The sequence below is a fragment of the Corvus hawaiiensis genome, chromosome Z, assembly GCF_020740725.1.
Source record: "Corvus hawaiiensis isolate bCorHaw1 chromosome Z, bCorHaw1.pri.cur, whole genome shotgun sequence".
In the NCBI taxonomy this organism is placed as follows: domain Eukaryota; kingdom Metazoa; phylum Chordata; class Aves; order Passeriformes; family Corvidae; genus Corvus; species Corvus hawaiiensis.
Window position 1 is genome coordinate 53,932,345 of NC_063255.1, and position 16,323 is coordinate 53,948,667.

Consider the following 16,323-nt stretch of genomic DNA (forward strand, 5'->3'; position numbering starts at 1 on the left):
CCTACTTCTGGTAGGTCTGGTACCTCAGCTGGCATCTATTCTCTACTGCTACACCCTTCTAGTATCCAGCACAGAGGCCGAGGACTGATGAGACAGTCTGAGATTTGAAGATCTTAAAAGGTCTTTTCCCACCTACAAACCCAACCTCCTGTAAGTTAAACTTCTGCAAGTGATTACATCCCGCAGGTTGGTTGCAAAAAGTGAGTTGCCAGACACTCTTGAAACACTACCAGACACCTTGTCGAATCCCTCACCGCTTCCCAGGGAGTAACCGGGACCTCAAAACCCACCGGGCATCGCTCCGGGCGTTCGCGCCTCTTGCACGGAGGAGGACACACCCCCGGGATGGGGGGCTCAGCGGCGGGGAGGCCGAGGGCTTGCGGGGCACCCCTCGCACCTCCCGGGCACCCCCGGCCGCCTCCCGCCCGGCGGCGTCGGGGGAAGGCGAAGCGTGCGGCCCGGCCTCCCGCCCTCCTTGCGCCGAAACCACTCCCTGAAGAGAAAGTCACCAGGGGGTGGGGAAATGGTGACAGCTCCAGGAAGCCGGCGGCGGCACCGGGAGACACCGAGGGGACGCAGCCCGCGGGGTGGCAGCTCCCAGCCCGCGCCCGCCAAGCCCGCCGCCGCCATGGGCTCCCCGCAGCGTCCGCCGCTCGCCCACGTCTTCAAGGGGACCTTCGTGCACTCCAGCGCCTCCGCCCCCATGGAGATCCTCCACGGACACCTTCTGGGGGTGGACGATAACGGGACGGTGAGTGGGGGGCGCGGGCGGGGTGTCGCGGCCGCGGGCGCGGTCCGGGCGGAGGGGGAGATGCGGGGCAATCCCTGCCGGTCCGCTCGGCGGGGGCGGTGGTCCCCGGGAGCCCCGCTCTTCCGCAGGGTCCATCAGGGGCGGTGAGAACGACTCTTTTCGGCCCCGAGTCCGCGTCCGGGGGTGGTGAGGCGCAGGGCCGGCTCCGGCGGTCTTTGGGGAGAAAGCGAAAAATTTTTGCACTCCTGTCTATCGGGGCAGGCGCCGCGGAGAAGGGTTTTCGCACTTGCGGGAGCTGGAGGTAACCGGAATGGAGCATTTCGTCGGCACGAGTCTGCAGTTGGCGTAGATCTGCTTTTGAGGTGTGCTGAGTGTTCCCAGAACAGCAGCGTGCCTAAACCTGGCATTCTTTCAGATTTTCTGTTTTCTTTCAGTTTCACAAGCTGTTTTGTTTTTCTTAGGGTATCTAAACAGGGATTGTGACTAATTGCTGTGTACCCACGGCACGGCCGTCTAAATGAGGCTTTTTTGTCTTCTTGTCACCAAAAAAAAAAAAAAAAAAAAAAAAAAAAAAGCCCCACGACATATACCCATAAAGAATTACAAAAATGGTGATGTTGGCATGTCAGTAGTATGAGCCAAGCTTAAAACAAGCATTGCACTTGCTGAAAATGCAGGATAGAGTCTAGCAGGGAAGCAGTGTCATTCCCTTTACAGTATCACACTTGAAACTCAGTTTCACAGTGCAGGTTGTGGAGGCAGACTGGTGATTTCTTATAGACTCCATAACATATATGAGCATCCTATACAAAATTTTTAAAAGTAATTTTCTTTCTTGTGGCTAAATAACAGGCTTCAGTGTGCCAGGCTTCAGTAACATTTGAAATCTGTGCAAAGCACATTTTGAGCCCTAACTGTTTGTTTTCTTTATTCACACCAGTCCGTGAGGGCCTGTTTCAAGACAGCCCTTTTATAGCTGTTGAGGAGTCTGGTGCAAGGTATATCAAGTCTGTGAGGAGCTGTATTTTGAGGTACAGGAGGGGAGTAAAAATTTGCAGAGGTATGTATGTATTGGCTGGTATTCACTAAAATAATAGATTTGAATGAAGAAAGGTTTGGGCGGTGTAACTCAGATGCAGAAGACAGAATTTCATACCCCATCACACTCTCTTTAATGGCAATTTCTGGAAAAGTGTCTCATCACAGCACTCATAGGAAATCAGATTTTTTAGTGATTTTCTTGAAAAAGAAGTACCTTAGTAAGCTACACCTAGGGATCTGTGCTCTCACTTATTCTCTCTCCTTCTCCTAGGGAACAAGGATTCACAGTACACTGTTTTCCTTGCATAAATTAGCAGGTGGTTTTGGTTTTTTGTTTTTTTTTTTTTTTAAATTTCCATTAAAACACTATCTACTTAAAATAAAATTCCCACCAGAATACAGAAACAAGCCCTTTTAATTTCTTCTCTTTTTATTACAAATTCTTGGCATTTTAATATTCCGGGGGTTGATACAGTGAGTATCCCATATGCTCTTTTCCTTCCCTATTACTCATAGTGTAGCCCCATGCAGAACAACCTCTGGAATCACAGAAGAGTTGGCTTTTTGAGAAGGACATAGTGGTTAGAAAATGTCTTACCTTTATTCTTCAAATTTACACCAAAACTGCTTTTCCTTTCCTCCCAAAGATGTAAATTTAACTAAGCAGGTGCTTTTGCCTCATGTCGCTGACTCCGTCATGGAAGATTCTTGCATGGTCTCTGATACTGTGAACAGGTCAACTTGTATGAACGGCTGGGTCCTGTTGTGTGAGTCCCTGCATATTCCCCAAGGGATGTAAAATGTCATCTTTCTCTGCTTTGACCCAGATGTAAAGGGAGTTTTATGAAGAAAAACATTGCTTTTGGGTATAAAAACCCAAATTATCATCAATTTAGCAAAGTAAAGGACCATGTTTAACCAAGTGGTTTGCAGAGCAGTGTAATGTCTCTCTTGAGGAACAGCAAATAGAAGGAACATCATTCCTTAGGGTAAAGAAAACAGACATGAGTGCTGCTCAGTAACATAATTGTTATTGAAATGTTGGTGTAATTATCCTGAGTAGAATATTTAGTAAATAGAAAAAATATTAAAATAAAAGCTCCTGTGAAAGTCATGAAAAGCGCAAGAGTTGAGTAATAAGGATTTTAAATCTGAGGTTTGATTTAAGCCAGTTGGGACAGCAAGTGGACATGTGTCAGCTGTAAAAGGAGGAAGGTACCAAGGTACCAACATCCATCTGGAGTTCATTGCTTAGCCTTTCTCAGCAGGCTGGGCAGTTCCTTTAGCAGCTGAGTCTAGTAAGTGTTGTTGTCTCTCATTTAGCCTCACATTCTAGTTTTGGGAACCAGTCAAACAATAGGCATCATGTCTATAATTGCAGAAGTAATTTAATGACTGTGGGAATAGGGAGGGAAGAGATCATGTGGGAGGGGGAAGAGGGATCACCCCTTCTCATGCTCACCTATGAATGTCATAGCCAGAAATAAAGTAAGACTGGCACTGCTGGGTCCAAACAAACCATGTTTCTTCAGCCAATATCATTCATTTTCCATTCTCTTGGCAGCAAAATATTTGCACTGTGGTGCTTGGAGGCACTCAGGGTTTGCTACACTGGGGTTGATGCACAATTTAGTTGCCCAGCTACGCTTTGATGGAAGAGCTTTGGGTATCACTTGGTATAAAAAAGACCTAAGTTAGTCACAAGCATAGGGAGGTCTTTACCCCTGATCTTTGATGCTTCAGCCCCATTACAAGGGTAACACATGAGAACTTACAGAAGTGTTTGGTGTTAGCAGCCACTGATTCTGAGTTTTTTGATATACCTTTCCCAAAGTGCCAATTATTCTACTTGACTTTCTTCTTTAAAGCTGAAGTTCTTAGTATTATGCAATTCCATTGACCCTGTAGTGACACTGCTGTAAAATTTTTTCTTGCTTCTACAGTGTTGAGGTGCAGAACTAATTTAAAGAACAGTGCATCTAGTTGGTTACCTTGAATGTGCAAGCAAATGCTGGAGCAAATATCCAAGCATAGGATACCAAAGAGCTTAGAGCATTCAATATCAGAAATGTGTCTAAAGCAAATGCATCCTAAAGCAATAGGGTACTACTCTTGGCTGACTAAGGAGTTCCATTGGTAAGTTTGTTTGAAAAGAGTGTTGATGTCTTGCTGATTTACCCATAGTGTCATTCGACCATAATGGACCAGGTGTCAGGTTTAGAATTGATTTCATGTATCCAGCTTCCTTGAAACATATTTTCTTCATTTTTCCGTGATTCAAGTATTTTATTTTTCTGCGCCCTAAGAGTACATAACAGCCACTGCTTTTCCATGGCAACGCCTGTTTCCAGAATTTGTCGTCTGGTGTTTCATGTTTTTCTCTCTTTTTTTTTTCCCTCCCTCTTTACCCATCTCCCCCCCAACAGCTCTAACATTGCTCATTGTACATCCATTTTGACTTCAGTATCTGAATGACATTTTCTTTATTGCACATCAGATATTTCAGTAGGTCTGTGTTCCAAGCCTTCTGCAGTTATAGAGTTAATTATGTTGGCTGTATTCCTCTTTGGAAGGAAGATGACACTGCTTTTTGCGAACTATTAATGGAATACTATAATGTTACAATTTTTGCTAGTGCGGTATTTATTTATTTATATGGCATTATTTTAATTTTTTTTTCTGACTTAAAATGTTAAACATCTGGTCTTTAGACAATGTAAATCATACCAGCCATAACTAATTTAAAAGACTAGGCAGCTGATAACTTCTTCTCTACAGTTTAACCTCCTTTAGAGTTTAGCAGCTTTGCTTATTTTTGTCTATAGAAAGAACAGAAAATGGTAAATTTCTATGCAAAAGAAACATACACATAAAAAAATGGCATGCAAGTAACTGCTAAACAATGCTTTTTTGGTCCTCTTGCTCTTCCTCCTAAGTTTCTCCCTATTGACATTTTACAAGTACAAGTACAAGTCTTGCCTTTTTTAAATGTGCTATTTTTTTTTTTCTTTTTAACTGTTGCCCTAGAAACTGCTGTCATGAGAGTGATCCAGGCCCTCAGCGTGGACATCTTCCCAGGAGGAGAAGTATACTGGTAGCAGAAATAGTATTCCCTTGAACTTAGAGGAATGAGCTCTTACACCAAGGGAGTTGGAAGACCATGAATTGGTTTCTGGCAGAAACTGTGGTTAGGCAAGAATTTCTGTAGGCTCAGATGGGCAGTCGTTGGCCAGGGGAGACTTTTGAGTCCTCTAAATTGTCAAGTCTTGAGGAAACCTGGATCCCACCTGGAGCCTGTAGCAGGACTTGGAGTTCCTAGGCTCCACAATCTCTGTTTCCTGGGGAGTTGTCATGACTATTATTGACAGACAAGAGAATCAAGGAGTTGAGAATTCAGCTGCTAAGAGTCATTTTGTAGATTAAAACACCATGGAATTTAAAAATAAGTAGGAAGTATGCTAAAATTCTGACTTGGCAACAGCAACTCGTCATCAGTAGAGTCGATGTTCTCTAGGAGTCAAATGGGGTTGAGTTTGGCTCCAGATTGCAGTTTTTCGGTTTTTTTTTTTTTAATAAACAAAGATCTCAGCATCCTTTAACTTGTTCTGTAGAATGAAAATATTATCCACATTTTCCCCCTCAATTTCTTTTCTTATCCTAGGCACTGAAAAAATTAATAAAGCCCAACACAAGCAGAAAATTAGAAAATACTTCGCTCGATGTCGGTCAGTTGTAGGCAAAGCAAGTAATTTGACCCCTCTGGTTGTGAATACTGTAACCTAATTCCTGTAAGGCTGTTGTGCACCTCCTCAGCAAGTGACTGTACTGCTAGCATGATGGTACGTTACAGGACACCAAGGTCTGTGCTGTTCTGCCTGTTATTACCTGAGAAGAAATTAATTGTTTCATTACAAGTTACAAGGTGGGTGCGATTATGAGAAGGTATTTCAAAATCATGCTTGACAGTCAGGAGGAGCAAGTGTCTCAATGTAAACCTAACACCTTTGTAGTAAGCATGTAAAATTGGTTTTAAGATATAACTTGTTTTGCCTTCACATAAACCTGATGAGGGATGCACATTTAAAGAACCTAACTGTGTTTTCTTTTTTTTTAGATTGTGTTTGTGGAACAAGCTGATCAGCTAGAGGAACTGGCTAAGACGTGGGGGTTCAAAACATCTGACATAAGACAACTGAGTAAACAGTATGTGTTTTGTTAAGATTAATTTCAGCAAATGCAGTTTATTCTTTGAGTGAGGGCAAGTGAGGCAGGGAGCACATTAAATCCACATAATACCCATAAATACGATGGGCAAAACTCTGTTTTGGTGCAGTGACATCTCTTTACCCAAAGGTGCTTGTGCTCTGGAAGAGACTTGGAGGATGGACAGTCCATGTTATTTTTGCATTCCTTGGTTTGGGATGGCAGACATGGCTGAATTGTGCTGGCTGACATATGCTGCACAGAACAAAATGCCATATTTACTTTTCAGGCATAATCTCTTCTGTGCTCACAGAACTTAGTGCCATTCTTTCTTGAGATTACATTTTATATCCATTTTGTTAGCAGTGGGCTGTGCCTAACATGAAACTCTAGACACAGTAAATGTAGGTAACACTGACACTGCAAATATGAAACTCATTTGCTTGGACTTTGACATATTCCATAATAAAAATTAATACAATTAGAAGATTTAAAACTTCTACACACAGAACTTCTGATTTCTCACTATACTGCAGCTAGAGGATTTCTTTTTTCTTCAGCCAGTGAAATGCCCCAACTTTATGGTGAAGTGAAATAGTTTTGGACTGTATCTACTATGCTTTGCATGTAGTAGCACTGTGAACAACTTGTGACTTAGAATTGAGAGCTACAGCATCCTTCTAGTAATCAATTGTTAAAAAACTTGTATGTTTTGCTGAAAGGCTAATCATATAGTATATACATCAGTCATCAGATATTTTCTTCACCTGAAATAGCCTGAGGAAAGTGGAAGGTGCTGAGAATATGGACCAGGTTGAGGAAGACTTTTCAGCATTTATAGCCTGCAAGAAAACAGAAAGAAGGGGAATTAAAAAGAGATAAAATTCAGATCATTTAGTAGTCAGGAAGAAGGAAAGAGGAGTGAGAGAAATGTTATGCAGTAGGGAATTTCAGCACAAACCAAAATAGTCATAGCAACTTCCTAGTAATGTTGATATATTCATCCCTGTTATTGCATGAACATTACATGACAACATATAGTTTTACAGTTCCATTGTAAACATGCCTTTCCTGTCAAGATATTGAGCAGAGCTTTTTTCACCAGTGCCTGTGTCTGCATTTTTAGACACAGTGTCTGTTCTTCCATTAAACCTTGAAATTAATTGATTTTATATATCTATATAGACATACAAATAATGTAGAGGAAAACTGGCATATAGAAAGGCACATTTTGTAAGTATTATGGTCTGGAAGCTAAAAGCATTTCATATATATCCATACTAGAAAGCAAGGCTGTGTACAAATGTCTTTTTCAGGTGGATTCGACAGTGGAATAATTTTAGTTATTGTGAAGTCAGTTTGCCTTTTTGGCATTTAGGGTGGGTCAATATTAGAGATAATTGGATTCATCATGCTCTTGCACTGTTTTTCTCAAAGGTAGATATGTGTATTTTGCCATGTAAATGTACTACTCAATTGCTTCATACCAAAAAATGGGTGTGGGTAGAGGTACAGCAGGAGTTACAGGCTGAAGCTGGAAGAGACAGGTTAATCTATACTTGCTATTTACTCTGGTGGATTTTACTCAAATATACTGTTTAAAACAAAGCTACTTACCATGGAGAATTTTGAGACATTTTGGATTACTATAATTTTATTTTCTTTCCTTAGTGAATTCTTCATGCCAGGATTGGTTGATACACATATTCATGCCCCTCAGTATTCATTTACTGGTACAAGAGTAGACCTGCCTCTTTTGCAGTGGTTGACTTCCTACACATTCCCAACAGAAGCCAAATACCAGGACAGTGGTTTTGCAGAAGAAGTGTACACCAGAGTTGTTGTAAGTCCTGCAAACAACATTTACCTGCTTGATGACATTAATTTTTTTGTAATATAGGTATGTTTTCAGAAGGTCAGCAGAAAGAATAGCGCATGTTTTACTGTCATGGAAACCAGATAAAACCAAGATAGCCACTCTTCTAATTGCTAGCCAAGATTGTCTGTTACTAGTTCCAGTCTCGTTCTGTTGTTGCTGGCAATAGAGTTCATTTAGTCACAAGGTTAACAATGAACTGTTTATCACATTTTCTGAATACAATGACCAACATTTAAGACTACTCGCAGAATTAGTACAGCCAGCAGGTGCAGACATAACCAAGCATAGTAAAAAAAAAAAAAAAAAAAAATTCAGGGGGTGTTTCCTTTGCTGCACAAAAATCATCTATTAGGAACTCATCTTTTGCCAAAACCACATGAAAGAGAAGATGCTTCTCATAGACTACAAATCTGGGGTGTTTTGGAGTAGTAAAGGAAGACACTGCTGCTGCTGAGGTCCTTGTAGTAGGAATGTCTTTCACTGCAGGGCCTTTAGATGGAGTCTCTCAGTGGTATTGTGGGACAGAGACTGTGAGCTAGGCTGGTTCTGAGCAATGTGAAGCCTTTTTGTCCACTGGATGGACAATAAGCAGCTAGGTCATATTGCAGAGTACTAGTTCCGTCCTATAACTGAAATTTATCCTTTAATATGTGGACTGAAATATCTTCAACAGATTAAATTATTTGGCCAACATAATTTGCCTTGCATTTGTCTATTACTGTGACAGCATCTGTTGTCAACATAATATAACAAATCTGAAATAGTTATATTGTTCCTTGCCACACAAATTTAAAAAGAAATTACTTTCTGCCATCTGCCATGATAAAAACACGTGAGAGCAGCTTGGTCATAAGCTCTAGTGATAAACACATGTGCCTTCAGCTGCTTAAAACATCGAGGTGACCTCACCTTCGAGCTCTGTGCCCCCACATGCTATTACAGTGCAAACTGAGTGACCCCAGCACAGCTAGAGAGCTCACCGTGCAAGGTGTGTCACATCATCTGGAAAAGAGCTGCCAGCGAGAGGTGGAAGTCAGTGGTGGGAGCCTGGACACAACAGTTAGGCTCTCCCCATGTGAATCAGATAGGACAGGGTCAGGAAAACATCTTCACCCACAGAAGATGCAGCATACCAGTCACTCTGCAGTGTTTGATGGGGCCAATAATAACCTTCAGCTGTTAGAAACAGGACTAAACCTGCACAGAACAGATGATTTTTCGTAAGTTTCATTGTACTTTTGAAGTTGTAGTGAAAAAAAAGGTGGATTTTTTCAAATCAAAATCCTGTTTCCATCAAACACTTTCTATACTCAGAAAAAAAAACAATTTAAGGTGAAATTTACCTGCTTTTAGCTGGAACCTCCTCTTCGTGCTGATGATTTGGAAACAGATTGTTTTTAGATTTCATTTAATAATGTTAGGATTTCAGAAGTAGAGAATTCTGAATTTTAAAAGCTAAGAAAGACAAAGGTAACTTGTCTCAGTAATGACATTGTTATTTTTGAGACTCATTTTTGGAATTCTTAAAGATTTTCATTTGAATATTGTAAGGAAAAGACAGAGTTTGGCTTCATGTTTGTCAAATAATTAGCTCTAGCTTTTCTCAAACATTGTGTTGGATGTCCCACCTTCTATCTCACTGAAAAAACTTAAAGAAAATTCTCAAATTACTTGGCAACCAGAATCCAAAAATATGGTTTAAACCTATATGTTGGATAAGTAGTCAATATAGTTTGCATCAGTCCCAAGGACAAGAGAAGCTACAAATTTCATCATGAATGAATGTAACTAAAATAGCTGGTCATTTACTATTACGTTCCCCAAAAGTAATATGAAGAAGCGTCAGCCACCAGTTCCTTTCAAATGATGCATTAGATAAATAATTAGCTCACAGTCTGAGTAGTTGTGCTCAGTTTACTTTTACAGTAAGTTTATTACTTTGTAATTGGGGACAACAAAGATTTTAGATACATGAAAACCTGACTTGTTTTTCCAGCTAGATCAGGAAGCTAAAAGAAGACGACCATGTTCCCCAAAAGCCTTGCCTTGCTAATGCTAGGTAAACAGTGCTTCACTGTACTGTGAAAATTGGAGAGCCTTTCATAACAAGGAAATAACAAAAATGACTAGTTGTTTGTATTTCTAAATATAAATTGGAGTATTTCCAGTTTGGGGGAAGGAATATAGACTGGTTTATATGGGTTTAGCCTTTGCAAGAGTTCTGTGAGGAATTCTTTGTATTTATTAACACTCAGACTTAAAAAAAGCTAATATGAAATTAAAAATCTATATTTTTACCTTCCCACTTCACTGCACAATTTCACAATAACTAAATGTTCTTGCAGTTTGAAATGAGACTGCCTGTTCTGCATTTTGGCAGCTTTATTGAGTTTTTTTTCCAGACAGTTGAAACTGATTTCTTTTTTTAGAGACGAACGCTAAAGAATGGCACGACTACAGCTTGCTACTTTGCAACAATTCACACAGATAGTTCTCTTCTTCTCGCTGAAATTACAGGTGAGTCTAACAGTGAATTCTGAAGGATATTGTGTGCATCGTATTAGTTGAAGGAAACAATGTTTAGGAGTTTGAGAATACCTAGGGATCTGTCTTTCTCCTAATTTGTTTTTTATTCATTGTACCAGTCACACTGTGCCCCCAAAGCCCACCTGTTATCCACATTCACTTAAGCACTTCTGTCCTACTGTTGCTTCTCCTTGTCTCTTCACTCCCAAACCTGCTGCTGGCTGAGCTTGAATTAGGTCTGCTGGAGCTATTCTCCAGCTGCAGCTCTCTGCTCTTTCTAACCTTTTGTTATTTGAAGTTTAAAAGGACTGCATGCCAAGAGGCCCAGTCAGTGAATTAATTTCCTGACACTCTGAGGTTTCAGCTGATAATCAATGTCAAAAATCTTCACACAGCCTCTGAAACTGGAGAAGTGGAACCTGCATCAGAATCTTATCCTTCCCTTCTGTTCACAGTGGCAAATGCCTGCTGTTTGAAAATGCTGTAGTTCTTGCAGGATTTCTCAAGGCTCAGACAACTCCCAAAGCAGAGAAATTTAATAAAAACCTCAGATTTCATCAAAAATTACCTTGTCTTTCCGATTTAGTAGAAAATTTTGAAGCCATTACATTCAACAACTCAAATAGTAAAAGTGGACAAAAGATCTGATTTAGAAACACATTTGACAGCCTAGAATTGAGTATTATATGCACTTCTTACACATGAGTTCTGATTTATTCATCTATCATGGGTAAATCTCAAGAAAGAGGCTAGAATAGATCTGGAAATTTCTCCCTCTAACTGCATGTGGGAGGCATGTTGGCAATCTTGCTCCTTTCCCTTAAGAAGACACGGTTTGCTGAAATCTTTGTGCCTTTTCTTATCTCCAGGTAGTCATCTACTACAGCTACTGTACTTCCATGCTTGTGTTTCTCATCCTCTATTTCACAGCCATCTTCATATACAACCATTATGAATTCTAGTTGTGGTTAAATTACAGTAATCTAGTTCTCATTTATAAAGTTGGATAATAATGTAGAAGACAGCTCCTATTTAAGTGTTGTTTGTTTCCTTATTTCTTCTTTTCTTTTTATCCTTAAAAGTCACATGAATGAGCCCAAGTTAGAGCTAAGAAAAGAGTATAAACTCTGGTCATCTTAAATGAAGCTGGGTGGGGTGGAATTTGTTTTTTATTTCAGTACAAGTTTTGATAATGGTTTCTGGGAACCAGTGATTCTGAGTTTTTATTCTAATTCTAATCTCAACAGATAAATTTGGTCAACGAGCATTTGTTGGAAAAGTCTGCATGGATACGAATGACAGTGTGCCACAATACAGAGAGATTACTGCTGACTGTGTCCAAGAGACAGAAAGGTGAAATGATAAAATTGATTGCATAACCTTTTAAAATAAGATTTTTCGTATGTCTGAAAAGTGAATGTGAATCTCTCTAAGAGATTACAGGTGTGAATTTATTAGCAACAGGTTTTTTTTCTTCCAACAGTACTGTCCGCTATAGTCCTGGCAATTCCTGCATATCCAGTTGCTGCACAGCCCAAATGGCATCTCTCTGGCTTTTCCAAAGAGATGGAGAAGCCACAGATCTAGGGTTTGAGAGAATATGTGTGTTTTCTGCCTCCTCTTTTCCTTTTCACAGCTGTGTATGTGGAGGTGGTGGACTTAACATACAATGGAGAGGTGGCAGCCAGTTCCTTTGTCCCCATCAACTTCTGAGCTATTTCCTTCCACCATTTAGGTTAAGGCTTTATTCAAGCTGTAGGAGTCAGCTTTCATATACTCCATTTTAAAGATCTCTTCTCCATCATAGCAGCATTCAAACTACTCCAACATGCAGCTGAGAGAATAAAGGAGAATCAAATCAAGGCAATGTTTGTAGTGGAGGAGAACCAAGACTGGATTATGGCAGCTTACTGTCGTATATTTCTCTTGTCTTTCACACCCATGCTCAGAAAACAATTAAGCAGACATACAGCTCTTCTCATAAGACTATTTATTTACTTGTATAAATATTTCAAATGTCATGCTGAAAGAGAAAACCCCTAAGAGTAATAGAAATATCTTATTGCACTTGTGTGAGGTCACTACCTTGTTTTTACAAATCATGCTAAAGGCATGACAATAAAAGTTAGAAATGGTCATGGATTTCTAACAGTGTTTGTATTTAAAGGCATTTTTAAAACATGTATTATTAGTTATCTTCATTCTACTAACATTTATTTTCTTCTATGTAAGTCCTCAGCTTTCATAATACAGTGCAAGTCCTGCCAAATGGGCCTGAAAGCAGCAGAACTTCCAGTTCTTACAGTTTCAAAAGCTTCAGAATGATCTAAATAGCTTTCTTTTAAATATCTATCTTGTGCCTCCAACTCATTCCTTTTTGATTGTGTAATAAGAACTATTTCTCAGCTTTGGGTGAGAGGTTGCCACAAGTACTCCATAGCTGACTAGGGAAGAGAGCCATGTGCTTCTTGGAATGGATCTGGAGTACTTACCTGAATCAAAGCAATACGATTGCAGAAGGATGAAAAAGCTATTTCATTAAGAGGGCAACATTTTAGTTGTGTTTTTGCAATTTGTTTTTTTAAGAATCTAAGAAATGTGATCTGTCACACTGACAGAAAATGAACTACAATAATTTCAGTTACTTACAGTTAACCTCCAGAAATATTTATATTGTATGCATGAAAATAAGATACAATTCCAAATGCTTTATATATTAAATTTGTCAAGAATTTGAATCTACCATTCTTTGTCAAAGAGGATTTAAAAAAAAGTTACGGAATTGACAGCTAGATTACCATATATGGTACTATTAGTTATAGCCACCTGCAAAGATGAGAACCTACGTGCAAGTCTGTTCTTCTGCTACAGAAGGCAGTGATTTGAAGCAGAGCTTCTTTCCTCATAGAGAAGTCCATAAGCCAACAAACTACAGGGTATATTTGCGAAACATACTTCATCATAATTCATCAGTTTTGAAACAGCTCACACTGTTCAAAGAATGTGAAAAAGAATGAAAACAGCCGCATTGAAGTTATGGCTTGTCACCTGACTATTATACTTCTGTTGGAGTTTCTGTTCAAATGAGCATTTTATTATATCAGGTTAATCAGTAAGAGGAGAGACAGGCAGATGATACCTAATTAACTTTGCATTTTGGCTCTCAAAGTTAGACAATGGTGGGCTCAAACTCCTTTGGTCATTGCAGAAGTTGAGGTCAGGTCTCTCACTTCCATTTGGTGATCTAGCACAAGTGCTCTGTACCCAGCCTCTAGCATTATTTTCTTTTCTCTCTGAAGATATTTGATAAAATTGATACAACACATGTTGTGATCAAAATTACACGGTTTTCTTACTATAAACTATGAAACAAAAATTCACAGAGATCCTGCCCAGAAAACATCTCAAACTGTCTTTTGGAAGTCACTTACATGCACCGAAAAAACAGGCTTTCAAAGAATTTCCTTCTTCCAAAGTCAGAGGAAGTTTAGTTTGCTATCTGCATTATCCGTAGTGACTGCTTGGAGTTTTTTGTAGAGGTCTGAGATAGTTTCTTTTATTTAACAGAGCAAGTAAATCTTTATTTTCCAAACGGTAGATCATCTGTATATTAACATTAATAGAAGCATTTCCAGAAAATCAAGGGTTCTTTAAGTGAACGAGGCCATATGCATCTCCTGTAAGATATGTGCTGCATCTTTTAAAAATTGGATTTGAAAAGATTTTAACACTGCAATTTAAATTCATGGACAGGCAAATCTAAGTTTGGTTTGTTTTTTCTTTCTCTAATATTGCAGCTGTAGGTTATAATTATGTTTTCAATTCATTTAATGTAGCATGTGTTTGGTTTTCAGGGAAACTCAGAATAATTACTGCTTGTCTAATACTAAGCATTGCAAATGAAAAAGCAATAGTCTACATGTTCAGGGTCAAATTTAAAATTGGTGTAATTTGGTGTCACTATCCTGGCTTCATTGTGTTCCCTCTTTTTATTTCATCTGAAAATCTGGCTCAACTTTCCATAAAAAATTGATCTATGTCTGAAATGTTTAACAGGGTGTCCAAGTATATATTTTTAATATTTTCCATAATTTATGACATTGAGGACAGATTTATAGCAACTTTATTTCTACCCTTTTTCAGGTTTGTCAAAGAACTACTGGAAAAGAAAGTAAGTAGTGTTCTTTTTGGAATTCACTTCTGTATTTAGAAGACGCTGTGTGAATACATTAAATAGTTAATCCTCCTATCCAAAGCTGTTGTCTTGGTGACAAATCAATAAATATACATCTTTCTGTGTAATAGACAGATATCATCACTCTGATAAATATTCTGCTAGTTTCATTGAGAAATGGACTTGTAACAGTGTCAAGTCAGTTTTCTGTGCTCAGAGCAGAGCAATGTCACACCTGTATGTTTCTCTATTGAGTTTGAAATATCTCGCTTCCTAGAAAGGAAAATTTTCTGTTAAAGAAAGGTGGAATTCAGTTTATCGCTCTGTGGTACATAAGTAGACAGACTAATTAAAAGAATTCTCACCAGCAGAATTCATTGTTTTTTCAGTACAGTTACTGATCCACTATAAAATTAGTGTTTTGGATCAGCACATGTCTTAAAGTGTGCTTCTAAAGAAATTCAGGCTTGCGTTCCTGTGGTAAAGATAGAGGTTTACACTCCAATATTACAAGCAGTAGTACTTTTCTTATGAGCCTTTAGTTTTCAGTGGCTTCTTTTGACATCCTATCTCAAAATATTCAAGAGCAGATGCCTTGAGTTTAATGCCTAAGCCATAGGTATTACTGGAGTAAGTTGGCTGATTTGCAAGGACCCGAGCTCCTTTTTTCTGGGAGATAATACAAGGAACTGCAGTCCAAGTTACCACTTACTGGCTTGTGCAAAACTCTTGCCTCTGACTCATGACAGAATTGTAATCCTGTTGACTATTTTTTATGAAAATTTTAATCTAGAGATGCAAGGTGTAAATCTCTACAGTTCTTGGTGTCTTCTCCACTATTTCCTACTGTGTAGCATATCTGATTATACCACTATTCTTCCTACCTAGGGAGGAGTATAGGAGTTTGTTGCTATTATAAATAGAGAATGTTGAACAAGAAAAGGGCTTTGGTTTTGCAGAAGCTTGCAGTTTTGCAAGCTTCTTCAATGGTCACAGAAGTGGGACTCAAAAATATCTGGTCATTCAACCAACTTATTTCTCATCATGCATATGGGACTGTCAGCAAATGTGAAAAAGTATCCAGTGCTGCTGAAGACTGGTAAAATCACAGTGACTTTAAGAGAGTTCTAATGAAAATAAATCCTTTAATAAAGTTCATTAAAATTCCCCACTTTAATTCTCTGTTTCTGCAAAGAAATGTCTAAGGAAAGCAAGGAAATGACTATACAGCTTAATTTGGGTTGGCACTGATGCAGTAACCAATAAGCAATGAAGACAAAATGTAATTGCCATGTAAATGCTAGTCTTACTTACGGTTACTGAAATATATATATGTGGAATACAAACCCTGTCTTTTTATTATTCTCAGTATCCCAGAGTACAGCCTATAATAACACCCCGCTTTGGCCCCTCCTGCACAGAGGACTTGCTGAATGCCCTTGGCGATTTAGCAGAGACTCACGATCTCCATGTGCAGGTAAGCTCTGAGAGCTCTGTGTGCAATTTAAATGGTGTGGACAGAACTGACAGCATGCTGACCATCTGACGACACCTTCAGGAGGAGCTACCTATCTGCTGCCATGATCTCAGCATCCACTCTGTTGTGGGCTGCTTCTCTCTTTTACCTCACAATCACATCATGTGTTATTTTATCTATTATTTTAACATCTTCCAAAAAGTAAGTGGGCCATTGGGTCACCACACTATTGGGATGGACATGTGTACCATCTCATATCACTTTTAAAGGAA

At 39.3% G+C, this 16,323-nt stretch overlaps 1 protein-coding gene across 1 annotated transcript in view; it reads left to right on the forward strand.

The window, feature by feature from the left end:
* Positions 1 to 510: 510 nt before the first annotated feature.
* The window catches only part of GDA (guanine deaminase), a 29,832-nt gene continuing 14,019 nt past the window's right edge, over positions 511 to 16,323 (forward strand). The window contains exons 1-7 of the mRNA XM_048291846.1: positions 511 to 751; positions 5,907 to 5,995; positions 7,667 to 7,838; positions 10,304 to 10,391; positions 11,648 to 11,753; positions 14,544 to 14,571; positions 15,944 to 16,051. Of these exons, the coding sequence (XP_048147803.1) occupies positions 524 to 751; positions 5,907 to 5,995; positions 7,667 to 7,838; positions 10,304 to 10,391; positions 11,648 to 11,753; positions 14,544 to 14,571; positions 15,944 to 16,051 (819 nt within the window). The 5' untranslated portion in view covers positions 511 to 523. The remainder of the gene's footprint in view (positions 752 to 5,906; positions 5,996 to 7,666; positions 7,839 to 10,303; positions 10,392 to 11,647; positions 11,754 to 14,543; positions 14,572 to 15,943; positions 16,052 to 16,323) is intronic.